The sequence below is a fragment of the Molothrus aeneus genome, chromosome 6 (genome assembly GCF_037042795.1).
Source record: "Molothrus aeneus isolate 106 chromosome 6, BPBGC_Maene_1.0, whole genome shotgun sequence".
Lineage (NCBI taxonomy): Eukaryota > Metazoa > Chordata > Aves > Passeriformes > Icteridae > Molothrus > Molothrus aeneus.
The window spans coordinates 1,533,636-1,559,423 of NC_089651.1; the positions used below are offsets into that span (position 1 = coordinate 1,533,636).

At 65.6% G+C, this 25,788-nt stretch overlaps 1 protein-coding gene across 1 annotated transcript; it reads right to left on the reverse strand.

Annotated features, from left to right (window-relative positions):
• Positions 1-7,874: 7,874 nt before the first annotated feature.
• Positions 7,875-9,826, reverse strand: LOC136557545 (serine/threonine-protein kinase pim-1-like). Its single transcript, XM_066551539.1, has 5 exons — positions 9,699-9,826; positions 9,445-9,607; positions 8,867-9,233; positions 8,301-8,477; positions 7,875-7,978 (listed from the first exon to the last, which is right to left on the reverse strand). Exons 1-5 carry the CDS (start codon positions 9,824-9,826, stop codon positions 7,875-7,877), a joined length of 939 nt encoding a protein of 312 aa, XP_066407636.1.
• Between the last annotated feature and the right edge of the window lie 15,962 nt (positions 9,827-25,788).

Genomic DNA, 25,788 nt, shown 5'->3' on the forward strand with positions numbered 1-25,788 from the left:
AGGCTCTCCCAGGGATGGAGAATCTTGCTGGGAGCAGCCTCTTGAAGGGATGGAGGCTTCGGGAGGAGCTGGTCAGGCCACAGCAGGGCAGGTGGCCTCGCTTCACCAGCTGCTGCAGTTGTTTCCACAGCGCCTGCCACATCCCCGAGTAGAGCGGCGCCCGTGTCCCCTTGGGATCCCAGAGCAGCCGCATCAGCTCCTGCAGCTCCTGGGCCAGAGCCACGCAGGGGCCGCAGCTGCAGGGCCTGCCCAGGGGGCTGGCGGGAGCACGTGGCCGCTTGCGCCGAGTGGCCCGAGGCCTGCAGGGCCTGGGAGCCGCAGGGGCTCCTCGGTTCCTGCGTGAGCCTCCGGGCCGGACCCCGGGGCGCTCGCTCCTCTGCGCTGTCCGTGCCCGCCGGCTCGGTGGTTGCCGGTGGCCAAGGGCCCACCAGACAGCCCCAGCGGCCAGCAGCAGGACAAGCGCAATCCCCAGGACGCCGCCGTCACACATGGCTCCGGCACGTCCCATCGCAACTGCACTGGAGGCCGCGGGCGTTGGCCCGGCTTATCCAGCGCCAGCGCGGTGATGTCACAGTGCTGCGGCCGGCACAGCCCTGGGACATCACAGCCCTGCATCACGCCAGCACTCAGCCCCTCTGTGCCCTCATAGGCCAGCCCGTCTCCGGGAGCAGCAGAACCGGCTGGTGGCTGAAGATGGACGTGGCCAGAGAAAGCTGCTGGCAGCGAGAACGGGAGCTCAGCCTGCTGCAAGGCATCGTTCCCTGGAGCGAGGGCCGCGCCTGGAAGAGCGCTGGTGCCAGCAGCGGCAAGCTCACGGCTCCCGGGACGCTTGTTCCCAGCTGGAAACACCCACTAGTGTGTGCCTGAGAGGATAGATCCTCCAGAGACAAAGGGAGTTGAAGTCCCTCTGTCTCTGGGGAGCTCTCCTGAACTGCCTGTCGAGGGCAAGAGAGTTTCTTGTTAGCAGCTCACTGACTTCTGCTGTGCCTCTGCTCTAAATAAATCGGGCTTTGCCAAGGAGCGCTCATTGTGCTCCCACTGCTCTAGCTTGGACCGGGATGCAGTTTCTTTCTTCCCAGTAGCTGGCATGTGTTGCGTTTGGATGGGAATGCTGTGCCCCAAACAAGGGTGCTTTGGTTTCTGCTGAGCAAGGCTTGCCCTCTTCAAGGACTTTGCAGTGTCCCTTGGTACACCAGTGCAATGGTTTCCACTGGGAAGGGAAGGATGGGTGTCGAAGACAGAGGCAACTAATGCACCATAAACACCTTTGCTGTGTCTCTGTCCTTGTTTGGGAGGTGACCATCCACACCCCAGAAGGGAACAAGATTATTTCAATGTCATTTCTGCAATGGGGTTTTTTTCCCTTAATGTATTTAAAACTTCTCTTTTTATCGTGCCCTGCATTTCTGGCCACCTTCATCTCCCGCTGAACTTGCAGCACATCAAATTTCTCCCTGCAGTGGCTAGAAGCATCCGTGTATTCTTGCCCTGACCTGGATTCCACAGGGCACACAGCTTCCTTTTCCATCCTCTTTCCCAGAGAAGATGCCTGTCAAGGTAAGCCAGCCTCGTGCCTTGCCTGCTTGCCTTCCGACATTTGGGCATCGCCTGCTCCTGTGCCTTAGGAGATGTTTCCAAAGCGAGCAGCAGTGATGGACCGCAGTACCTTCCAAACCGTTTCCCCTGGGAGCTTGCTTAGCAGTTCCCTGAGCAGCCTGGAGTCTGCTCCCTTCATGCTCCAGGCTGAGGCTTTGCTGGCCCTTTTCCTCTTGTCAGAGGTTTGAGCGTCCAATTTCTTTGTGGTGGCTGTGGCCAAGAGAGTCCCCAATCCCTGCTTGGCCCAGGGCACGTGGGGCTCAGAGGGCAGCCTGGCTCTAGGGGGGCTGAGCTGGATCGTCCTGGGCTGTGGGGGGCTCCTCCCTTTCCTGGGAGGAGTTTTCCTGGGGAGGAAGAAGGCTCTGGCATGAGCCACGAGGCCCGGTGAGCATTTGCCTGCTGCCGATGGGAGGGAAAGAAAGAGGAAGAGTTGATGGGGGCTCAACGTGAAATGAGGTTCTGCTGCTTCGGGTTCTTCTCAGAGCTTTGGAGAGGAGGCATCTCTGTCCCTGATACACGCTGATCCTTGCAATGCCCACAGGGAGCCTTGTGTCACTTCAGGAGACACACCAAGAAGCCTTTGTCACTTTCAAAGGGCAGCCGTTGTTTCACTGTTGCATTTCTTGGCTCGGTCAAACCCCTCCTAGCCGCACTAGGGCTTGTGCTTGGAGACACAAAAGTAGCAGCCTGGAGGGAAGGCATGGAAAGCTTGACAAAGGCTGAAGGGAGCCCTCTGATTTGCCCTTTTCCCAAGAGGTTTCTTTAGCTGAAGTTGCTGACAGGGACCAGGCTTGAGACGCCGCAATGGGTTTGTTGTTGTTTTATTTCTCGGGTCCTCAGTCCTGCGTGGGATTCTGCAAGTGGGTGCTGCAGAGGCTGCGGCAAGGCATCAAAAACGCCTGCCCTGCACCCAGGGGTGGCGCAAGATCTCCTCCAGCTCCGGCCTGTCCGCGGGGTTCTTGGCCAAACAGCAGCGGATCAGGTGCTGGCACTCTGGGGAGAGAAGGCAGAGAGCGCCGGTCACTGGCAGAAGGCTCCTGCCCAGCTGCCCCCGGCGCCCGCGGGGCCCGGGCCGCTCTGCGTGTGCTCGGGGCTGCGGCGGCCTCCCGAGCCGCTCTGCCCCGCGGGAAGAGAGCGGCACGGCGGGACACGGCCGCCTCCTTGGGCCGCGCGGGCCACGCTGACCCCGTGGGCACGGGCCACCTCCCGCGGCCGGCCCTCGGGGCAGGTAGACGGTGCGCGGAGCTGCGCGAGGGCCGCGCCGGGCTGCGCGCCGCCCGCTGCCAAAGCCGCCTTGTTGGGGCCGGAGACCAACCTGGAGAGACCTGCTGCCAGAAGAAGAGCTGCCCCAGCACGATGGCATGGTCGTCCTCGAAGGGGAGAGTCCCACAGACCATGACGTACAGCAGCACGCCCAGGGACCAGACGGTGGCCGCGTGGCCGTGGTAGCAGCCCAGACAGATCCACTCGGGCGGGCTGTAGGCGTGCGTTCCTAGGGGAGACGGGCGGCGCTGTCCAGGCGCGGGCTGCTGCCTTCCAGAGCCCGGCGCCAGGCTCCTGGCTGAGGCAGGGGCTGCACCCGCGGCCACAGCTTCCCCCCCGAGGCCACCCCGCGTCCCCCAGCCAGCTGGCCAAAGCCAAGGAACCATTCTGCCAGGCCAAGAAGGCCAGCGGAGCGGCCCGGGCCCTTGCTGGCCTGCCCAGCCGGGAGGCCCGGAGCCGGCTTTTGCCGCCCCCCTCTGTGGGCAGGGCCGGCAGCCGGCTCCCGGGGCACGGCGTCTGCCCCGGGCCAAAGGGCAGCCGGCTGAAGGCCGCAGCCCAGCAGGGAGTGGGCCCCTGCAGTGCCTGGCTCGGGGAGCAGGGCCCGGGCCCTGGGCTCACCGGCAAAGCGCGTGTAGGCCCGCTCCTGGAGGAAGGTGCCACAGCCGAAGTCGATGAGCTTCAGGTCGCCGCTCTCCGGGTCCACGAGGAGGTTCTCCGGCTTGATGTCCCGGTGCAGGACGCCGCAGGCGGTGCAGTGCCGCACGGCCTCCAGCACCTGGACGAAAAGCCAGCGCGCCATCTCCTCGCACAGGAACTCCTGCTCCAGCAGGAACTGCAGGAGATCCTGCCATGCCTCCGGACGCTCCAGCACCAGCACGAAGCTGTCAGGCAGCTCGAACCAGTCGAGGAGCTGGATGATGTTGTAGCAGCCAGAGCCCACCTTCTCCATCAGCACGACCTCCATGGGCACGCGGGTGCCGTCGGGCTGCGAGGAGGAGAAAATCAGTGCCTGCGGCAGGCCTGATGCTGCACTGGGGCTGCTGCGCTGCGGCCTGCCTGGGATGGCCCCGTGCCCCCTTGCGCAGCCTCCCTGGTGCTGGGGCTTCCTCCCGCCCAGGGGATGCTTGGGGGGTGCCCCTGCCCGGCCCCGCCGCCGCTGTTTGGCCCGGCCGGGCCCGCCATGCTGCTGCTCGCACGCTGAGCCCACGCCCGCTGTCCCCGCCGTGCCCCGCCTCCCGCTCCCAGTCGGCGCCCCGGGATTCTCCCTGCCCGCCCCGGCCCGCTCTGTCCCGCCGGCCCCGCTCCCTCACCAGCTGGTCCCACTGCAGGACGCTCTCCCGGGCCACGCGTTTGATGGCCACCTGCAAGCCATGCAGAGAGGAGGGCTGAGCTCCAGCCCTGCCCCTCCCCAGCGCTGCCCCTCGTCCCAGGCCCGGCCGTCGCGGCCACTCACCGGGCTCCCGTCGGAGAGGCGGATGCCCGAGAAAACGGTGCCGCAGCCACCGCTGCCCAGCTGCGGGCCCAGCTGGTACAGCTCCTGCAGCTCCTTCTTTTGCCCTGCCAAAGGCCGAGAGCGAGCCATCAGCCCCGCGCCCAGGAAGCCCCCAGTGCCCGCGAGTGCAGCGGGCCGGGCCCCCGCGGGCCGCGCCGCTCTCACCTGCTCCCTGCTGCGCGCCGGGCAGCGGCCACTGCCCCGCAGCCGACGGGCTGGCCAGCGGCAGAGCCGGGCCCGGGCAGCGCGCACAGGCGGCTGCAGGAGCCCCGCTGCAGCGGGGCACGGCGGCACCGTCGCTGTCCCCGGCCTCGTGGGCTGGACTCTGCTCTTGACCACGGCCGGGGCTGCAGCCCGAGGCTTCCTCGCCCAGGGGGGTGCCGGGAGTAGCTGCAAAGCAAACAGGGCTTTCTGAAGCCGTGCCATCAGAGGCACTGGAAAGAGCCAGCGACCAGCCTGCTCCCAGGGGCCCTGGCCTGGCCCGGCCGCGCCCCTCAAGAGCCCTGGGGGAGCCTCAGACAGCACCTCGGGAGATCTCACCTGCTATTGGAGAGCCCTTGCTGGCAGTCCAGGGCTCTCTTGGAACAGCTTCCTGGAGATGGAGGAACCTCCTTGGTGTCTCCAGGCTCGTCTCCAGCACCAGGCTCGGGCCGTCGCCGGCTGGCACAAGCGCCACAGCGTCCTGGCAGCTGTGGCATGAGCACTGCTGGCTCCAGGACGCTTGCTGCTCGGCCAGCTTGTCCCGAGAAGGCTCCCCTGGATCGGGCTGGGCTCCCATTTGGACTTCTGGGCTTTCCCTGGCCACGTCAGGGGTCAGGGTTGCGCCCACGTTGTTGAAGCCCGTGAGTCCAAGGGAGCTGGGAGACCTGTCCACGGGCTCTGCACCTTCTGCAGGCTGACAGGTCTCCCTGAGCCTCTGCGAGGGATGGAGGCTGTCAGAGATAGCAGAGGCTCCTGGCAGGATGCAGGGTCTCTGACAGCCTGAGGTTCCTGCAGGGATGGCGGCTCTCCCCTGCTGTGCCATCCTTGCAGGCCTTGAGGCTCTCCCAGGGATGGAGAATCTTGCTGGGAGCAGCCTCTTGAAGGGATGGAGGCTTCGGGAGGAGCTGGTCAGGCCACAGCAGGGCAGGTGGCCTCGCTTCACCAGCTGCTGCAGTTGTTTCCACAGCGCCTGCCACATCCCCGAGTAGAGCGGCGCCCGTGTCCCCTTGGGATCCCAGAGCAGCCGCATCAGCTCCTGCAGCTCCTGGGCCAGAGCCACGCAGGGGCCGCAGCTGCAGGGCCTGCCCAGGGGGCTGGCGGGAGCACGTGGCCGCTTGCGCCGAGTGGCCCGAGGCCTGCAGGGCCTGGGAGCCGCAGGGGCTCCTCGGTTCCTGCGTGAGCCTCCGGGCCGGACCCCGGGGCGCTCGCTCCTCTGCGCTGTCCGTGCCCGCCGGCTCGGTGGTTGCCGGTGGCCAAGGGCCCACCAGACAGCCCCAGCGGCCAGCAGCAGGACAAGCGCAATCCCCAGGACGCCGCCGTCACACATGGCTCCGGCACGTCCCATCGCAACTGCACTGGAGGCCGCGGGCGTTGGCCCGGCTTATCCAGCGCCAGCGCGGTGATGTCACAGTGCTGCGGCCGGCACAGCCCTGGGACATCACAGCCCTGCATCACGCCAGCACTCAGCCCCTCTGTGCCCTCATAGGCCAGCCCGTCTCCGGGAGCAGCAGAACCGGCTGGTGGCTGAAGATGGACGTGGCCAGAGAAAGCTGCTGGCAGGGAGAACGGGAGCTCAGCCTGCTGCAAGGCATCGTTCCCTGGAGCGAGGGCCGCGCCTGGAAGAGCGCTGGTGCCAGCAGCGGCAAGCTCACGGCTCCCGGGACGCTTGTTCCCAGCTGGAAACACCCACTAGTGTGTGCCTGAGAAGATAGATCCTCCAGAGACAAAGGGAGTTGAAGTCCCTCTGTCTCTGGGGAGCTCTCCTGAACTGCCTGTCGAGGGCAAGAGAGTTTCTTGTTAGCAGCTCACTGACTTCTGCTGTGCCTCTGCTCTAAATAAATCGGGCTTTGCCAAGGAGCGCTCATTGTGCTCCCACTGCTCTAGCTTGGACCGGGATGCAGTTTCTTTCTTCCCAGTAGCTGGCATGTGTTGCGTTTGGATGGGAATGCTGTGCCCCAAACAAGGGTGCTTTGGTTTCTGCTGAGCAAGGCTTGCCCTCTTCAAGGACTTTGCAGTGTCCCTTGGTACACCAGTGCAATGGTTTCCACTGGGAAGGGAAGGATGGGTGTCGAAGACAGAGGCAACTAATGCACCATAAACACCTTTGCTGTGTCTCTGTCCTTGTTTGGGAGGTGACCATCCACACCCCAGAAGGGAACAAGATTATTTCAATGTCATTTCTGCAATGGGGTTTTTTTCCCTTAATGTATTTAAAACTTCTCTTTTTATCGTGCCCTGCATTTCTGGCCACCTTCATCTCCCGCTGAACTTGCAGCACATCAAATTTCTCCCTGCAGTGGCTAGAAGCATCCGTGTATTCTTGCCCTGACCTGGATTCCACAGGGCACACAGCTTCCTTTTCCATCCTCTTTCCCAGAGAAGATGCCTGTCAAGGCAAGCCAGCCTCGTGCCTTGCCTGCTTGCCTTCCGACATTTGGGCATCGCCTGCTCCTGTGCCTTAGGAGATGTTTCCAAAGCGAGCAGCAGTGATGGACCGCAGTACCTTCCAAACCGTTTCCCCTGGGAGCTTGCTTAGCAGTTCCCTGAGCAGCCTGGAGTCTGCTCCCTTCATGCTCCAGGCTGAGGCTTTGCTGGCCCTTTTCCTCTTGTCAGAGGTTTGAGCGTCCAATTTCTTTGTGGTGGCTGTGGCCAAGAGAGTCCCCAATCCCTGCTTGGCCCAGGGCACGTGGGGCTCAGAGGGCAGCCTGGCTCTAGGGGGGCTGAGCTGGATCGTCCTGGGCTGTGGGGGGCTCCTCCCTTTCCTGGGAGGAGTTTTCCTGGGGAGGAAGAAGGCTCTGGCATGAGCCACGAGGCCCGGTGAGCATTTGCCTGCTGCCGATGGGAGGGAAAGAAAGAGGAAGAGTTGATGGGGGCTCAACGTGAAATGAGGTTCTGCTGCTTCGGGTTCTTCTCAGAGCTTTGGAGAGGAGGCATCTCTGTCCCTGATACACGCTGATCCTTGCAATGCCCACAGGGAGCCTTGTGTCACTTCAGGAGACACACCAAGAAGCCTTTGTCACTTTCAAAGGGCAGCCGTTGTTTCACTGTTGCATTTCTTGGCTCGGTCAAACCCCTCCTAGCCGCACTACAGCTTGTGCTTGGAGACACAAAAGTAGCAGCCTGGAGGGAAGGCATGGAAAGCTTGACAAAGGCTGAAGGGAGCCCTCTGATTTGCCCTTTTCCCAAGAGGTTTCTTTAGCTGAAGTTGCTGACAGGGACCAGGCTTGAGACGCCGCAATGGGTTTGTTGTTGTTTTATTTCTCGGGTCCTCAGTCCTGCGTGGGATTCTGCAAGTGGGTGCTGCAGAGGCTGCGGCAAGGCATCAAAAACGCCTGCCCTGCACCCAGGGGTGGCGCAAGATCTCCTCCAGCTCCGGCCTGTCCGCGGGGTTCTTGGCCAAACAGCAGCGGATCAGGTGCTGGCACTCTGGGGAGAGAAGGCAGAGAGCGCCGGTCACTGGCAGAAGGCTCCTGCCCAGCTGCCCCCGGCGCCCGCGGGGCCCGGGCCGCTCTGCGTGTGCTCGGGGCTGCGGCGGCCTCCCGAGCCGCTCTGCCCCGCGGGAAGAGAGCGGCACGGCGGGACACGGCCGCCTCCTTGGGCCGCGCGGGCCACGCTGACCCCGTGGGCACGGGCCACCTCCCGCGGCCGGCCCTCGGGGCAGGTAGACGGTGCGCGGAGCTGCGCGAGGGCCGCGCCGGGCTGCGCGCCGCCCGCTGCCAAAGCCGCCTTGTTGGGGCCGGAGACCAACCTGGAGAGACCTGCTGCCAGAAGAAGAGCTGCCCCAGCACGATGGCATGGTCGTCCTCGAAGGGGAGAGTCCCACAGACCATGACGTACAGCAGCACGCCCAGGGACCAGACGGTGGCCGCGTGGCCGTGGTAGCAGCCCAGACAGATCCACTCGGGCGGGCTGTAGGCGTGCGTTCCTAGGGGAGACGGGCGGCGCTGTCCAGGCGCGGGCTGCTGCCTTCCAGAGCCCGGCGCCAGGCTCCTGGCTGAGGCAGGGGCTGCACCCGCGGCCACAGCTTCCCCCCCGAGGCCACCCCGCGTCCCCCAGCCAGCTGGCCAAAGCCAAGGAACCATTCTGCCAGGCCAAGAAGGCCAGCGGAGCGGCCCGGGCCCTTGCTGGCCTGCCCAGCCGGGAGGCCCGGAGCCGGCTTTTGCCGCCCCCCTCTGTGGGCAGGGCCGGCAGCCGGCTCCCGGGGCACGGCATCTGCCCCGGGCCAAAGGGCAGCCGGCTGAAGGCCGCAGCCCAGCAGGGAGTGGGCCCCTGCAGTGCCTGGCTCGGGGAGCAGGGCCCGGGCCCTGGGCTCACCGGCAAAGCGCATGTAGGCCCGCTCCTGGAGGAAGGTGCCACAGCCGAAGTCGATGAGCTTCAGGTCGCCGCTCTCCGGGTCCACGAGGAGGTTCTCCGGCTTGATGTCCCGGTGCAGGACGCCGCAGGCGGTGCAGTGCCGCACGGCCTCCAGCACCTGGACGAAAAGCCAGCGCGCCATCTCCTCGCACAGGAACTCCTGCTCCAGCAGGAACTGCAGGAGATCCTGCCATGCCTCCGGACGCTCCAGCACCAGCACGAAGCTGTCAGGCAGCTCGAACCAGTCGAGGAGCTGGATGATGTTGTAGCAGCCAGAGCCCACCTTCTCCATCAGCACGACCTCCATGGGCACGCGGGTGCCGTCGGGCTGCGAGGAGGAGAAAATCAGTGCCTGCGGCAGGCCTGATGCTGCACTGGGGCTGCTGCGCTGCGGCCTGCCTGGGATGGCCCCGTGCCCCCTTGCGCAGCCTCCCTGGTGCTGGGGCTTCCTCCCGCCCAGGGGATGCTTGGGGGGTGCCCCTGCCCGGCCCCGCCGCCGCTGTTTGGCCCGGCCGGGCCCGCCATGCTGCTGCTCGCACGCTGAGCCCACGCCCGCTGTCCCCGCCGTGCCCCGCCTCCCGCTCCCAGTCGGCGCCCTGGGATTCTCCTGCCCGCCCCGGCCCGCTCTGTCCCGCCGGCCCCGCTCCCTCACAGCTGGTCCCACTGCAGGACGCTCTCCCGGGCCACGCGTTTGATGGCCACCTGCAAGCCATGCAGAGAGGAGGGCTGAGCTCCAGCCCTGCCCCTCCCCAGGCTGCCCCTCGTCCCAGGCCCGGCCGTCGCGGCCACTCACCGGGCTCCCGTCGGAGAGCGGATGCCCGAGAAAACGGTGCCGCAGCCACCGCTGCCCAGCTGCGGGCCCAGCTGGTACAGCTCCTGCAGCTCCTTCTTTTGCCCTGCCAAAGGCCGGAAGCGAGCCATCAGCCGCGCCCAGGAAGCCCCAGTGCGCGAGTGCAGCGGGCCGGGCCCCGCGGCCGCGCCGCTCTCACCTGCTCCCTGCTGCGCGCGGGCAGCGGCCACTGCCCCGCAGCCGACGGCTGGCCAGCGGCAGAGCCGGGCCCGGGCAGCGCGCACAGGCGGCTGCAGGAGCCCCGCTGCAGCGGGGACGCCGCACCGTCGCTGTCCCCGGCCTCGGGGCTGACCTGCTCTTGACCACGGCCGGGGCTGCAGCCCGAGGCTTCCTCGCCAGGGGGGGTGCCGAGGGTAGCTGCAAACGCAAACAGGGCTTTCTGAAGCCGTGCCATCAGAGGCACTGGAAAGAGCCCAGCGACCAGCCTGCTCCCAAGGGGCCCTGGCCTGCCCGCGCGCGCCCCTCAAGAAGCCCCCCTCAAGAGCCCTGGGGGAGCCTCAGACAGCACCTCGGGAGATCTCACCTGCTATTGGAGAGCCCTTGCTGGCAGTCCAGGGCTCTCTTGGAACAGCTTCCTGGAGATGGAGGAACCTCCTTGGTGTCTCCAGGCTCGTCTCCAGCACCAGGCTCGGGCCGTCGCCGGCTGGCACAAGCGCCACAGCGTCCTGGCAGCTGTGGCATGAGCACTGCTGGCTCCAGGACGCTTGCTGCTCGGCCAGCTTGTCCCGAGAAGGCTCCCCTGGATCGGGCTGGGCTCCCATTTGGACTTCTGGGCTTTCCCTGGCCACGTCAGGGGTCAGGGTTGCGCCCACGTTGTTGAAGCCCGTGAGTCCAAGGGAGCTGGGAGACCTGTCCACGGGCTCTGCACCTTCTGCAGGCTGACAGGTCTCCCTGAGCCTCTGCGAGGGATGGAGGCTGTCAGAGATAGCAGAGGCTCCTGGCAGGATGCAGGGTCTCTGACAGCCTGAGGTTCCTGCAGGGATGGCGGCTCTCCCCTGCTGTGCCATCCTTGCAGGCCTTGAGGCTCTCCCAGGGATGGAGAATCTTGCTGGGAGCAGCCTCTTGAAGGGATGGAGGCTTCGGGAGGAGCTGGTCAGGCCACAGCAGGGCAGGTGGCCTCGCTTCACCAGCTGCTGCAGTTGTTTCCACAGCGCCTGCCACATCCCCGAGTAGAGCGGCGCCCGTGTCCCCTTGGGATCCCAGAGCAGCCGCATCAGCTCCTGCAGCTCCTGGGCCAGAGCCACGCAGGGGCCGCAGCTGCAGGGCCTGCCCAGGGGGCTGGCGGGAGCACGTGGCCGCTTGCGCCGAGTGGCCCGAGGCCTGCAGGGCCTGGGAGCCGCAGGGGCTCCTCGGTTCCTGCGTGAGCCTCCGGGCCGGACCCCGGGGCGCTCGCTCCTCTGCGCTGTCCGTGCCCGCCGGCTCGGTGGTTGCCGGTGGCCAAGGGCCCACCAGACAGCCCCAGCGGCCAGCAGCAGGACAAGCGCAATCCCCAGGACGCCGCCGTCACACATGGCTCCGGCACGTCCCATCGCAACTGCACTGGAGGCCGCGGGCGTTGGCCCGGCTTATCCAGCGCCAGCGCGGTGATGTCACAGTGCTGCGGCCGGCACAGCCCTGGGACATCACAGCCCTGCATCACGCCAGCACTCAGCCCCTCTGTGCCCTCATAGGCCAGCCCGTCTCCGGGAGCAGCAGAACCGGCTGGTGGCTGAAGATGGACGTGGCCAGAGAAAGCTGCTGGCAGCGAGAACGGGAGCTCAGCCTGCTGCAAGGCATCGTTCCCTGGAGCGAGGGCCGCGCCTGGAAGAGCGCTGGTGCCAGCAGCGGCAAGCTCACGGCTCCCGGGACGCTTGTTCCCAGCTGGAAACACCCACTAGTGTGTGCCTGAGAGGATAGATCCTCCAGAGACAAAGGGAGTTGAAGTCCCTCTGTCTCTGGGGAGCTCTCCTGAACTGCCTGTCGAGGGCAAGAGAGTTTCTTGTTAGCAGCTCACTGACTTCTGCTGTGCCTCTGCTCTAAATAAATCGGGCTTTGCCAAGGAGCGCTCATTGTGCTCCCACTGCTCTAGCTTGGACCGGGATGCAGTTTCTTTCTTCCCAGTAGCTGGCATGTGTTGCGTTTGGATGGGAATGCTGTGCCCCAAACAAGGGTGCTTTGGTTTCTGCTGAGCAAGGCTTGCCCTCTTCAAGGACTTTGCAGTGTCCCTTGGTACACCAGTGCAATGGTTTCCACTGGGAAGGGAAGGATGGGTGTCGAAGACAGAGGCAACTAATGCACCATAAACACCTTTGCTGTGTCTCTGTCCTTGTTTGGGAGGTGACCATCCACACCCCAGAAGGGAACAAGATTATTTCAATGTCATTTCTGCAATGGGGTTTTTTTCCCTTAATGTATTTAAAACTTCTCTTTTTATCGTGCCCTGCATTTCTGGCCACCTTCATCTCCCGCTGAACTTGCAGCACATCAAATTTCTCCCTGCAGTGGCTAGAAGCATCCGTGTATTCTTGCCCTGACCTGGATTCCACAGGGCACACAGCTTCCTTTTCCATCCTCTTTCCCAGAGAAGATGCCTGTCAAGGTAAGCCAGCCTCGTGCCTTGCCTGCTTGCCTTCCGACATTTGGGCATCGCCTGCTCCTGTGCCTTAGGAGATGTTTCCAAAGCGAGCAGCAGTGATGGACCGCAGTACCTTCCAAACCGTTTCCCCTGGGAGCTTGCTTAGCAGTTCCCTGAGCAGCCTGGAGTCTGCTCCCTTCATGCTCCAGGCTGAGGCTTTGCTGGCCCTTTTCCTCTTGTCAGAGGTTTGAGCGTCCAATTTCTTTGTGGTGGCTGTGGCCAAGAGAGTCCCCAATCCCTGCTTGGCCCAGGGCACGTGGGGCTCAGAGGGCAGCCTGGCTCTAGGGGGGCTGAGCTGGATCGTCCTGGGCTGTGGGGGGCTCCTCCCTTTCCTGGGAGGAGTTTTCCTGGGGAGGAAGAAGGCTCTGGCATGAGCCACGAGGCCCGGTGAGCATTTGCCTGCTGCCGATGGGAGGGAAAGAAAGAGGAAGAGTTGATGGGGGCTCAACGTGAAATGAGGTTCTGCTGCTTCGGGTTCTTCTCAGAGCTTTGGAGAGGAGGCATCTCTGTCCCTGATACACGCTGATCCTTGCAATGCCCACAGGGAGCCTTGTGTCACTTCAGGAGACACACCAAGAAGCCTTTGTCACTTTCAAAGGGCAGCCGTTGTTTCACTGTTGCATTTCTTGGCTCGGTCAAACCCCTCCTAGCCGCACTAGGGCTTGTGCTTGGAGACACAAAAGTAGCAGCCTGGAGGGAAGGCATGGAAAGCTTGACAAAGGCTGAAGGGAGCCCTCTGATTTGCCCTTTTCCCAAGAGGTTTCTTTAGCTGAAGTTGCTGACAGGGACCAGGCTTGAGACGCCGCAATGGGTTTGTTGTTGTTTTATTTCTCGGGTCCTCAGTCCTGCGTGGGATTCTGCAAGTGGGTGCTGCAGAGGCTGCGGCAAGGCATCAAAAACGCCTGCCCTGCACCCAGGGGTGGCGCAAGATCTCCTCCAGCTCCGGCCTGTCCGCGGGGTTCTTGGCCAAACAGCAGCGGATCAGGTGCTGGCACTCTGGGGAGAGAAGGCAGAGAGCGCCGGTCACTGGCAGAAGGCTCCTGCCCAGCTGCCCCCGGCGCCCGCGGGGCCCGGGCCGCTCTGCGTGTGCTCGGGGCTGCGGCGGCCTCCCGAGCCGCTCTGCCCCGCGGGAAGAGAGCGGCACGGCGGGACACGGCCGCCTCCTTGGGCCGCGCGGGCCACGCTGACCCCGTGGGCACGGGCCACCTCCCGCGGCCGGCCCTCGGGGCAGGTAGACGGTGCGCGGAGCTGCGCGAGGGCCGCGCCGGGCTGCGCGCCGCCCGCTGCCAAAGCCGCCTTGTTGGGGCCGGAGACCAACCTGGAGAGACCTGCTGCCAGAAGAAGAGCTGCCCCAGCACGATGGCATGGTCGTCCTCGAAGGGGAGAGTCCCACAGACCATGACGTACAGCAGCACGCCCAGGGACCAGACGGTGGCCGCGTGGCCGTGGTAGCAGCCCAGACAGATCCACTCGGGCGGGCTGTAGGCGTGCGTTCCTAGGGGAGACGGGCGGCGCTGTCCAGGCGCGGGCTGCTGCCTTCCAGAGCCCGGCGCCAGGCTCCTGGCTGAGGCAGGGGCTGCACCCGCGGCCACAGCTTCCCCCCCGAGGCCACCCCGCGTCCCCCAGCCAGCTGGCCAAAGCCAAGGAACCATTCTGCCAGGCCAAGAAGGCCAGCGGAGCGGCCCGGGCCCTTGCTGGCCTGCCCAGCCGGGAGGCCCGGAGCCGGCTTTTGCCGCCCCCCTCTGTGGGCAGGGCCGGCAGCCGGCTCCCGGGGCACGGCGTCTGCCCCGGGCCAAAGGGCAGCCGGCTGAAGGCCGCAGCCCAGCAGGGAGTGGGCCCCTGCAGTGCCTGGCTCGGGGAGCAGGGCCCGGGCCCTGGGCTCACCGGCAAAGCGCGTGTAGGCCCGCTCCTGGAGGAAGGTGCCACAGCCGAAGTCGATGAGCTTCAGGTCGCCGCTCTCCGGGTCCACGAGGAGGTTCTCCGGCTTGATGTCCCGGTGCAGGACGCCGCAGGCGGTGCAGTGCCGCACGGCCTCCAGCACCTGGACGAAAAGCCAGCGCGCCATCTCCTCGCACAGGAACTCCTGCTCCAGCAGGAACTGCAGGAGATCCTGCCATGCCTCCGGACGCTCCAGCACCAGCACGAAGCTGTCAGGCAGCTCGAACCAGTCGAGGAGCTGGATGATGTTGTAGCAGCCAGAGCCCACCTTCTCCATCAGCACGACCTCCATGGGCACGCGGGTGCCGTCGGGCTGCGAGGAGGAGAAAATCAGTGCCTGCGGCAGGCCTGATGCTGCACTGGGGCTGCTGCGCTGCGGCCTGCCTGGGATGGCCCCGTGCCCCCTTGCGCAGCCTCCCTGGTGCTGGGGCTTCCTCCCGCCCAGGGGATGCTTGGGGGGTGCCCCTGCCCGGCCCCGCCGCCGCTGTTTGGCCCGGCCGGGCCCGCCATGCTGCTGCTCGCACGCTGAGCCCACGCCCGCTGTCCCCGCCGTGCCCCGCCTCCCGCTCCCAGTCGGCGCCCTGGGATTCTCCCTGCCCGCCCCGGCCCGCTCTGTCCCGCCGGCCCCGCTCCCTCACCAGCTGGTCCCACTGCAGGACGCTCTCCCGGGCCACGCGTTTGATGGCCACCTGCAAGCCATGCAGAGAGGAGGGCTGAGCTCCAGCCCTGCCCCTCCCCAGCGCTGCCCCTCGTCCCAGGCCCGGCCGTCGCGGCCACTCACCGGGCTCCCGTCGGAGAGGCGGATGCCCGAGAAAACGGTGCCGCAGCCACCGCTGCCCAGCTGCGGGCCCAGCTGGTACAGCTCCTGCAGCTCCTTCTTTTGCCCTGCCAAAGGCCGAGAGCGAGCCATCAGCCCCTCGCCCAGGAAGCCCCCAGTGCCTGCGAGTGCAGCGGGCCGGGCCCCCGCGGGCCGCGCCGCTCTCACCTGCTCCCTGCTGCGCGCCGGGCAGCGGCCACTGCCCCGCAGCCGACGGGCTGGCCAGCGGCAGAGCCGGGCCCGGGCAGCGCGCACAGGCGGCTGCAGGAGCCCCGCTGCAGCGGGGCACGGCGGCACCGTCGCTGTCCCCGGCCTCGTGGGCTGGACTCTGCTCTTGACCACGGCCGGGGCTGCAGCCCGAGGCTTCCTCGCCCAGGGGGGTGCCGGGAGTAGCTGCAAAGCAAACAGGGCTTTCTGAAGCCGTGCCATCAGAGGCACTGGAAAGAGCCAGCGACCAGCCTGCTCCCAGGGGCCCTGGCCTGGCCCGGCCGCGCCCCTCAAGAGCCCCGGGGGAGCCTCAGACAGCACCTCGGGAGATCTCACCTGCTATTGGAGAGCCCTTGCTGGCAGTCCAGGGCTCTCTTGGAACAGCTTCCTGGAGATGGAGGAACCTCCTTGGTGTCTCCAGGCTCGTCTCCAGCACCAGGCTCGGGCCGTCGCCGGCTGGCACAAGCGCCACAGCGTCCTGGCAGCTGTGGCATGAGCACTGCTGGCTCCAGGACGCTTGCTGCTCGGCCAGCTTGTCCCGAGAAGGCTCCCCTGGATCGGGCTGGGCTCCCATTTGGACTTCTGGGCTTTCCCTGGCCACGTCAGGGGTCAGGGTTGCGCCCACGTTGTTGAAGCCCGTGAGTCCAAGGGAGCTGGGAGACCTGTCCACGGGCTCTGCACCTTCTGCAGGCTGACAGGTCTCCCTGAGCCTCTGCGAGGGATGGAGGCTGTCAGAGATAGCAGAGGCTCCTGGCAGGATGCAGGGTCTCTGACAGCCTGAGGTTCCTGCAGGGATGGCGGCTCTCCCCTGCTGTGCCATCCTTGCAGGCCTTGAGGCTCTCCCAGGGATGGAGAATCTTGCTGGGAGCAGCCTCTTGAAGGGATGGAGGCTTCGGGAGGAGCTGGTCAGGCCACAGCAGGGCAGGTGGCCTCGCTTCACCAGCTGCTGCAGTTGTTTCCACAGCGCCTGCCACATCCCCGAGTAGAGCGGCGCCCGTGTCCCCTTGGGATCCCAGAGCAGCCGCATCAGCTCCTGCAGCTCCTGGGCCAGAGCCACGCAGGGGCCGCAGCTGCAGGGCCTGCCCAGGGGGCTGGCGGGAGCACGTGGCCGCTTGCGCCGAGTGGCCCGAGGCCTGCAGGGCCTGGGAGCCGCAGGGGCTCCTCGGTTCCTGCGTGAGCCTCCGGGCCGGACCCCGGGGCGCTCGCTCCTCTGCGCTGTCCGTGCCCGCCGGCTCGGTGGTTGCCGGTGGCCAAGGGCCCACCAGACAGCCCCAGCGGCCAGCAGCAGGACAAGCGCAATCCCCAGGACGCCGCCGTCACACATGGCTCCGGCACGTCCCATCGCAACTGCACTGGAGGCCGCGGGCGTTGGCCCGGCTTATCCAGCGCCAGCGCGGTGATGTCACAGTGCTGCGGCCGGCACAGCCCTGGGACATCACAGCCCTGCATCACGCCAGCACTCAGCCCCTCTGTGCCCTCATAGGCCAGCCCGTCTCCGGGAGCAGCAGAACCGGCTGGTGGCTGAAGATGGACGTGGCCAGAGAAAGCTGCTGGCAGCGAGAACGGGAGCTCAGCCTGCTGCAAGGCATCGTTCCCTGGAGCGAGGGCCGCGCCTGGAAGAGCGCTGGTGCCAGCAGCGGCAAGCTCACGGCTCCCGGGACGCTTGTTCCCAGCTGGAAACACCCACTAGTGTGTGCCTGAGAGGATAGATCCTCCAGAGACAAAGGGAGTTGAAGTCCCTCTGTCTCTGGGGAGCTCTCCTGAACTGCCTGTCGAGGGCAAGAGAGTTTCTTGTTAGCAGCTCACTAACTTCTGCTGTGCCTCTGCTCTAAATAAATCGGGCTTTGCCAAGGAGCGCTCATTGTGCTCCCACTGCTCTAGCTTGGACCGGGATGCAGTTTCTTTCTTCCCAGTAGCTGGCATGTGTTGCGTTTGGATGGGAATGCTGTGCCCCAAACAAGGGTGCTTTGGTTTCTGCTGAGCAAGGCTTGCCCTCTTCAAGGACTTTGCAGTGTCCCTTGGTACACCAGTGCAATGGTTTCCACTGGGAAGGGAAGGATGGGTGTCGAAGACAGAGGCAACTAATGCACCATAAACACCTTTGCTGTGTCTCTGTCCTTGTTTGGGAGGTGACCATCCACACCCCAGAAGGGAACAAGATTATTTCAATGTCATTTCTGCAATGGGGTTTTTTTCCCTTAATGTATTTAAAACTTCTCTTTTTATCGTGCCCTGCATTTCTGGCCACCTTCATCTCCCGCTGAACTTGCAGCACATCAAATTTCTCCCTGCAGTGGCTAGAAGCATCCGTGTATTCTTGCCCTGACCTGGATTCCACAGGGCACACAGCTTCCTTTTCCATCCTCTTTCCCAGAGAAGATGCCTGTCAAGGTAAGCCAGCCTCGTGCCTTGCCTGCTTGCCTTCCGACATTTGGGCATCGCCTGCTCCTGTGCCTTAGGAGATGTTTCCAAAGCGAGCAGCAGTGATGGACCGCAGTACCTTCCAAACCGTTTCCCCTGGGAGCTTGCTTAGCAGTTCCCTGAGCAGCCTGGAGTCTGCTCCCTTCATGCTCCAGGCTGAGGCTTTGCTGGCCCTTTTCCTCTTGTCAGAGGTTTGAGCGTCCAATTTCTTTGTGGTGGCTGTGGCCAAGAGAGTCCCCAATCCCTGCTTGGCCCAGGGCACGTGGGGCTCAGAGGGCAGCCTGGCTCTAGGGGGGCTGAGCTGGATCGTCCTGGGCTGTGGGGGGCTCCTCCCTTTCCTGGGAGGAGTTTTCCTGGGGAGGAAGAAGGCTCTGGCATGAGCCACGAGGCCCGGTGAGCATTTGCCTGCTGCCGATGGGAGGGAAAGAAAGAGGAAGAGTTGATGGGGGCTCAACGTGAAATGAGGTTCTGCTGCTTCGGGTTCTTCTCAGAGCTTTGGAGAGGAGGCATCTCTGTCCCTGATACACGCTGATCCTTGCAATGCCCACAGGGAGCCTTGTGTCACTTCAGGAGACACACCAAGAAGCCTTTGTCACTTTCAAAGGGCAGCCGTTGTTTCACTGTTGCATTTCTTGGCTCGGTCAAACCCCTCCTAGCCGCACTAGGGCTTGTGCTTGGAGACACAAAAGTAGCAGCCTGGAGGGAAGGCATGGAAAGCTTGACAAAGGCTGAAGGGAGCCCTCTGATTTGCCCTTTTCCCAAGAGGTTTCTTTAGCTGAAGTTGCTGACAGGGACCAGGCTTGAGACGCCGCAATGGGTTTGTTGTTGTTTTATTTCTCGGGTCCTCAGTCCTGCGTGGGATTCTGCAAGTGGGTGCTGCAGAGGCTGCGGCAAGGCATCAAAAACGCCTGCCCTGCACCCAGGGGTGGCGCAAGATCTCCTCCAGCTCCGGCCTGTCCGCGGGGTTCTTGGCCAAACAGCAGCGGATCAGGTGCTGGCACTCTGGGGAGAGAAGGCAGAGAGCGCCGGTCACTGGCAGAAGGCTCCTGCCCAGCTGCCCCCGGCGCCCGCGGGGCCCGGGCCGCTCTGCGTGTGCTCGGGGCTGCGGCGGCCTCCCGAGCCGCTCTGCCCCGCGGGAAGAGAGCGGCACGGCGGGACACGGCCGCCTCCTTGGGCCGCGCGGGCCACGCTGACCCCGTGGGCACGGGCCACCTCCCGCGGCCGGCCCTCGGGGCAGGTAGACGGTGCGCGGAGCTGCGCGAGGGCCGCGCCGGGCTGCGCGCCGCCCGCTGCCAAAGCCGCCTTGTTGGGGCCGGAGACCAACCTGGAGAGACCTGCTGCCAGAAGAAGAGCTGCCCCAGCACGATGGCATGGTCGTCCTCGAAGGGGAGAGTCCCACAGACCATGACGTACAGCAGCACGCCCAGGGACCAGACGGTGGCCGCGTGGCCGTGGTAGCAGCCCAGACAGATCCACTCGGGCGGGCTGTAGGCGTGCGTTCCTAGGGGAGACGGGCGGCGCTGTCCAGGCGCGGGCTGCTGCCTTCCAGAGCCCGGCGCCAGGCTCCTGGCTGAGGCAGGGGCTGCACCCGCGGCCACAGCTTCCCCCCCGAGGCCACCCCGCGTCCCCCAGCCAGCTGGCCAAAGCCAAGGAACCATTCTTCCAGGCCAAGAAGGCCAGCGGAGCGGCCCGGGCCCTTGCTGGCCTGCCCAGCCGGGAGGCCCGGAGCCGGCTTTTGCCGCCCCCCTCTGTGGGCAGGGCCGGCAGCCGGCTCCCGGGGCACGGCGTCTGCCCCGGGCCAAAGGGCAGCCGGCTGAAGGCCGCAGCCCAGCAGGGAGTGGGCCCCTGCAGTGCCTGGCTCGGGGAGCAGGGCCCGGGCCCTGGGCTCACCGGCAAAGCGCGTGTAGGCCCGCTCCTGGAGGAAGGTGCCGCAGCCGAAGTCGATGAGCTTCAGGTCGCCGCTCTCCGGGTCCACGAGGAGGTTCTCCGGCTTGATGTCCCGGTGCAGGACGCCGCAGGCGGTGCAGTGCCGCACGGCCTCCAGCACCTGGACGAAAAGCCAGCGCGCCATCTCCTCGCACAGGAACTCCTGCTCCAGCAGGAACTGCAGGAGATCCTGCCATGCCTCCGGACGCTCCAGCACCAGCACGAAGCTGTCAGGCAGCTCGAACCAGTCGAGGAGCTGGATGATGTTGTAGCAGCCAGAGCCCACCTTCTCCATCAGCACGACCTCCATGGGCACGCGGGTGCCGTCGGGCTGCGAGGAGGAGAAAATCAGTGCCTGCGGCAGGCCTGATGCTGCACTGGGGCTGCTGCGCTGCGGCCTGCCTGGGATGGCCCCGTGCCCCCTTGCGCAGCCTCCCTGGTGCTGGGGCTTCCTCCCGCCCAGGGGATGCTTGGGGGGTGCCCCTGCCCGGCCCCGCCGCCGCTGTTTGGCCCGGCCGGGCCCGCCATGCTGCTGCTCGCACGCTGAGCCCACGCCCGCTGTCCCCGCCGTGCCCCGCCTCCCGCTCCCAGTCGGCGCCCTGGGATTCTCCCTGCCCGCCCCGGCCCGCTCTGTCCCGCCGGCCCCGCTCCCTCACCAGCTGGTCCCACTGCAGGACGCTCTCCCGGGCCACGCGTTTGATGGCCACCTGCAAGCCATGCAGAGAGGAGGGCTGAGCTCCAGCCCTGCCCCTCCCCAGCGCTGCCCCTCGTCCCAGGCCCGGCCGTCGCGGCCACTCACCGGGCTCCCGTCGGAGAGGCGGATGCCCGAGAAAACGGTGCCGCAGCCACCGCTGCCCAGCTGCGGGCCCAGCTGGTACAGCTCCTGCAGCTCCTTCTTTTGCCCTGCCAAAGGCCGAGAGCGAGCCATCAGCCCCGCGCCCAGGAAGCCCCCAGTGCCCGCGAGTGCAGCGGGCCGGGCCCCCGCGGGCCGCGCCGCTCTCACCTGCTCCCTGCTGCGCGCCGGGCAGCGGCCACTGCCCCGCAGCCGACGGGCTGGCCAGCGGCAGAGCCGGGCCCGGGCAGCGCGCACAGGCGGCTGCAGGAGCCCCGCTGCAGCGGGGCACGGCGGCACCGTCGCTGTCCCCGGCCTCGTGGGCTGGACTCTGCTCTTGACCACGGCCGGGGCTGCAGCCTGAGGCTTCCTCGCCCAGGGGGGTGCCGGGAGTAGCTGCAAAGCAAACAGGGCTTTCTGAAGCCGTGCCATCAGAGGCACTGGAAAGAGCCAGCGACCAGCCTGCTCCCAGGGGCCCTGGCCTGGCCCGGCCGCGCCCCTCAAGAGCCCTGGGGGAGCCTCAGACAGCACCTCGGGAGATCTCACCTGCTATTGGAGAGCCCTTGCTGGCAGTCCAGGGCTCTCTTGGAACAGCTTCCTGGAGATGGAGGAACCTCCTTGGTGTCTCCAGGCTCGTCTCCAGCACCAGGCTCGGGCCGTCGCCGGCTGGCACAAGCGCCACAGCGTCCTGGCAGCTGTGGCATGAGCACTGCTGGCTCCAGGACGCTTGCTGCTCGGCCAGCTTGTCCCGAGAAGGCTCCCCTGGATCGGGCTGGGCTCCCATTTGGACTTCTGGGCTTTCCCTGGCCACGTCAGGGGTCAGGGTTGCGCCCACGTTGTTGAAGCCCGTGAGTCCAAGGGAGCTGGGAGACCTGTCCACGGGCTCTGCACCTTCTGCAGGCTGACAGGTCTCCCTGAGCCTCTGCGAGGGATGGAGGCTGTCAGAGATAGCAGAGGCTCCTGGCAGGATGCAGGGTCTCTGACAGCCTGAGGTTCCTGCAGGGATGGCGGCTCTCCCCTGCTGTGCCATCCTTGCAGGCCTTGAGGCTCTCCCAGGGATGGAGAATCTTGCTGGGAGCAGCCTCTTGAAGGGATGGAGGCTTCGGGAGGAGCTGGTCAGGCCACAGCAGGGCAGGTGGCCTCGCTTCACCAGCTGCTGCAGTTGTTTCCACAGCGCCTGCCACATCCCCGAGTAGAGCGGCGCCCGTGTCCCCTTGGGATCCCAGAGCAGCCGCATCAGCTCCTGCAGCTCCTGGGCCAGAGCCACGCAGGGGCCGCAGCTGCAGGGCCTGCCCAGGGGGCTGGCGGGAGCACGTGGCCGCTTGCGCCGAGTGGCCCGAGGCCTGCAGGGCCTGGGAGCCGCAGGGGCTCCTCGGTTCCTGCGTGAGCCTCCGGGCCGGACCCCGGGGCGCTCGCTCCTCTGCGCTGTCCGTGCCCGCCGGCTCGGTGGTTGCCGGTGGCCAAGGGCCCACCAGACAGCCCCAGCGGCCAGCAGCAGGACAAGCGCAATCCCCAGGACGCCGCCGTCACACATGGCTCCGGCACGTCCCATCGCAACTGCACTGGAGGCCGCGGGCGTTGGCCCGGCTTATCCAGCGCCAGCGCGGTGATGTCACAGTGCTGCGGCCGGCACAGCCCTGGGACATCACAGCCCTGCATCACGCCAGCACTCAGCCCCTCTGTGCCCTCATAGGCCAGCCCGTCTCCGGGAGCAGCAGAACCGGCTGGTGGCTGAAGATGGACGTGGCCAGAGAAAGCTGCTGGCAGCGAGAACGGGAGCTCAGCCTGCTGCAAGGCATCGTTCCCTGGAGCGAGGGCCGCGCCTGGAAGAGCGCTGGTGCCAGCAGCGGCAAGCTCACGGCTCCCGGGACGCTTGTTCCCAGCTGGAAACACCCACTAGTGTGTGCCTGAGAGGATAGATCCTCCAGAGACAAAGGGAGTTGAAGTTCCTCTGTCTCTGGGGAGCTCTCCTGAACTGCCTGTCGAGGGCAAGAGAGTTTCTTGTTAGCAGCTCACTGACTTCTGCTGTGCCTCTGCTCTAAATAAATCGGGCTTTGCCAAGGAGCGCTCATTGTGTTCCCACTGCTCTAGCTTGGACCGGGATGCAGTTTCTTTCTTCCCAGTAGCTGGCATGTGTTGCGTTTGGATGGGAATGCTGTGCCCCAAACAAGGGTGCTTTGGTTTCTGCTGAGCAAGGCTTGCCCTCTTCAAGGACTTTGCAGTGTCCCTTGGTACACCAGTGCAATGGTTTCCACTGGGAAGGGAAGGATGGGTGTCGAAGACAGAGGCAACTAATGCACCATAAACACCTTTGCTGTGTCTCTGTCCTTGTTTGGGAGGTGACCATCCACACCCCAGAAGGGAACAAGATTATTTCAATGTCATTTCTGCAATGGGGTTTTTTTCCCTTAATGTATTTAAAACTTCTCTTTTTATCGTGCCCTGCATTTCTGGCCACCTTCATCTCCCGCTGAACTTGCAGCACATCAAATTTCTCCCTGCAGTGGCTAGAAGCATCCGTGTATTCTTGCCCTGACCTGGATTCCACAGGGCACACAGCTTCCTTTTCCATCCTCTTTCCCAGAGAAGATGCCTGTCAAGGTAAGCCAGCCTCGTGCCTTGCCTGCTTGCCTTCCGACATTTGGGCATCGCCTGCTCCTGTGCCTTAGGAGATGTTTCCAAAGCGAGCAGCAGTGATGGACCGCAGTACCTTCCAAACCGTTTCCCCTGGGAGCTTGCTTAGCAGTTCCCTGAGCAGCCTGGAGTCTGCTCCCTTCATGCTCCAGGCTGAGGCTTTGCTGGCCCTTTTCCTCTTGTCAGAGGTTTGAGCGTCCAATTTCTTTGTGGTGGCTGTGGCCAAGAGAGTCCCCAATCCCTGCTTGGCCCAGGGCATGTGGGGCTCAGAGGGCAGCCTGGCTCTAGGGGGGCTGAGCTGGATCGTCCTGGGCTGTGGGGGGCTCCTCCCTTTCCTGGGAAGAGTTTTCCTGGGGAGGAAGAAGGCTCTGGCATGAGCCACGAGGCCCGGTGAGCATTTGCCTGCTGCCGATGGGAGGGAAAGAAAGAGGAAGAGTTGATGGGGGCTCAACGTGAAATGAGGTTCTGCTGCTTCGGGTTCTTCTCAGAGCTTTGGAGAGGAGGCATCTCTGTCCCTGATACACGCTGATCCTTGCAATGCCCACAGGGAGCCTTGTGTCACTTCAGGAGACACACCAAGAAGCCTTTGTCACTTTCAAAGGGCAGCCGTTGTTTCACTGTTGCATTTCTTGGCTCGGTCAAACCCCTCCTAGCCGCACTAGGGCTTGTGCTTGGAGACACAAAAGTAGCAGCCTGGAGGGAAGGCATGGAAAGCTTGACAAAGGCTGAAGGGAGCCCTCTGATTTGCCCTTTTCCCAAGAGGTTTCTTTAGCTGAAGTTGCTGACAGGGACCAGGCTTGAGACGCCGCAATGGGTTTGTTGTTGTTTTATTTCTCGGGTCCTCAGTCCTGCGTGGGATTCTGCAAGTGGGTGCTGCAGAGGCTGCGGCAAGGCATCAAAAACGCCTGCCCTGCACCCAGGGGTGGCGCAAGATCTCCTCCAGCTCCGGCCTGTCCGCGGGGTTCTTGGCCAAACAGCAGCGGATCAGGTGCTGGCACTCTGGGGAGAGAAGGCAGAGAGCGCCGGTCACTGGCAGAAGGCTCCTGCCCAGCTGCCCCCGGCGCCCGCGGGGCCCGGGCCGCTCTGCGTGTGCTCGGGGCTGCGGCGGCCTCCCGAGCCGCTCTGCCCCGCGGGAAGAGAGCGGCACGGCGGGACACGGCCGCCTCCTTGGGCCGCGCGGGCCACGCTGACCCCGTGGGCACGGGCCACCTCCCGCGGCCGGCCCTCGGGGCAGGTAGACGGTGCGCGGAGCTGCGCGAGGGCCGCGCCGGGCTGCGCGCCGCCCGCTGCCAAAGCCGCCTTGTTGGGGCCGGAGACCAACCTGGAGAGACCTGCTGCCAGAAGAAGAGCTGCCCCAGCACGATGGCATGGTCGTCCTCGAAGGGGAGAGTCCCACAGACCATGACGTACAGCAGCACGCCCAGGGACCAGACGGTGGCCGCGTGGCCGTGGTAGCAGCCCAGACAGATCCACTCGGGCGGGCTGTAGGCGTGCGTTCCTAGGGGAGACGGGCGGCTCTGTCCAGGCGCGGGCTGCTGCCTTCCAGAGCCCGGCGCCAGGCTCCTGGCTGAGGCAGGGGCTGCACCCGCGGCCACAGCTTCCCCCCCGAGGCCACCCCGCGTCCCCCAGCCAGCTGGCCAAAGCCAAGGAACCATTCTGCCAGGCCAAGAAGGCCAGCGGAGCGGCCCGGGCCCTTGCTGGCCTGCCCAGCCGGGAGGCCCGGAGCCGGCTTTTGCCGCCCCCCTCTGTGGGCAGGGCCGGCAGCCGGCTCCCGGGGCACGGCGTCTGCCCCGGGCCAAAGGGCAGCCGGCTGAAGGCCGCAGCCCAGCAGGGAGTGGGCCCCTGCAGTGCCTGGCTCGGGGAGCAGGGCCCGGGCCCTGGGCTCACCGGCAAAGCGCGTGTAGGCCCGCTCCTGGAGGAAGGTGCCGCAGCCGAAGTCGATGAGCTTCAGGTCGCCGCTCTCCGGGTCCACGAGGAGGTTCTCCGGCTTGATGTCCCGGTGCAGGACGCCGCAGGCGGTGCAGTGCCGCACGGCCTCCAGCACCTGGACGAAAAGCCAGCGCGCCATCTCCTCGCACAGGAACTCCTGCTCCAGCAGGAACTGCAGGAGATCCTGCCATGCCTCCGGACGCTCCAGCACCAGCACGAAGCTGTCAGGCAGCTCGAACCAGTCGAGGAGCTGGATGATGTTGTAGCAGCCAGAGCCCACCTTCTCCATCAGCACGACCTCCATGGGCACGCGGGTGCCGTCGGGCTGCGAGGAGGAGAAAATCAGTGCCTGCGGCAGGCCTGATGCTGCACTGGGGCTGCTGCGCTGCGGCCTGCCTGGGATGGCCCCGTGCCCCCTTGCGCAGCCTCCCTGGTGCTGGGGCTTCCTCCCGCCCAGGGGATGCTTGGGGGGTGCCCCTGCCCGGCCCCGCCGCCGCTGTTTGGCCCGGCCGGGCCCGCCATGCTGCTGCTCGCACGCTGAGCCCACGCCCGCTGTCCCCGCCGTGCCCCGCCTCCCGCTCCCAGTCGGCGCCCTGGGATTCTCCCTGCCCGCCCCGGCCCGCTCTGTCCCGCCGGCCCCGCTCCCTCACCAGCTGGTCCCACTGCAGGACGCTCTCCCGGGCCACGCGTTTGATGGCCACCTGCAAGCCATGCA

What these genes read in the sequence shown, in the direction of transcription:
- LOC136557545 (XM_066551539.1), bottom strand. Translation starts at nt 9,826, where the DNA reads ATGGCTCGCTTCCGGCCTTTGGCAGGGCAAAAGAAGGAGCTGCAGGAG. An exon ending in CGCTCTCCGACGGGAGCCCG is followed by an intron (nt 9,608 to 9,698) that starts GTGAGTGGCCGC and finishes CATGGCTTGCAG; the next exon opens with GTGGCCATCAAACGCGTGGC. An exon ending in ACAGCGGGCGTGGGCTCAGC is followed by an intron (nt 9,234 to 9,444) that starts GTGCGAGCAGCA and finishes TCCTCCTCGCAG; the next exon opens with CCCGACGGCACCCGCGTGCC.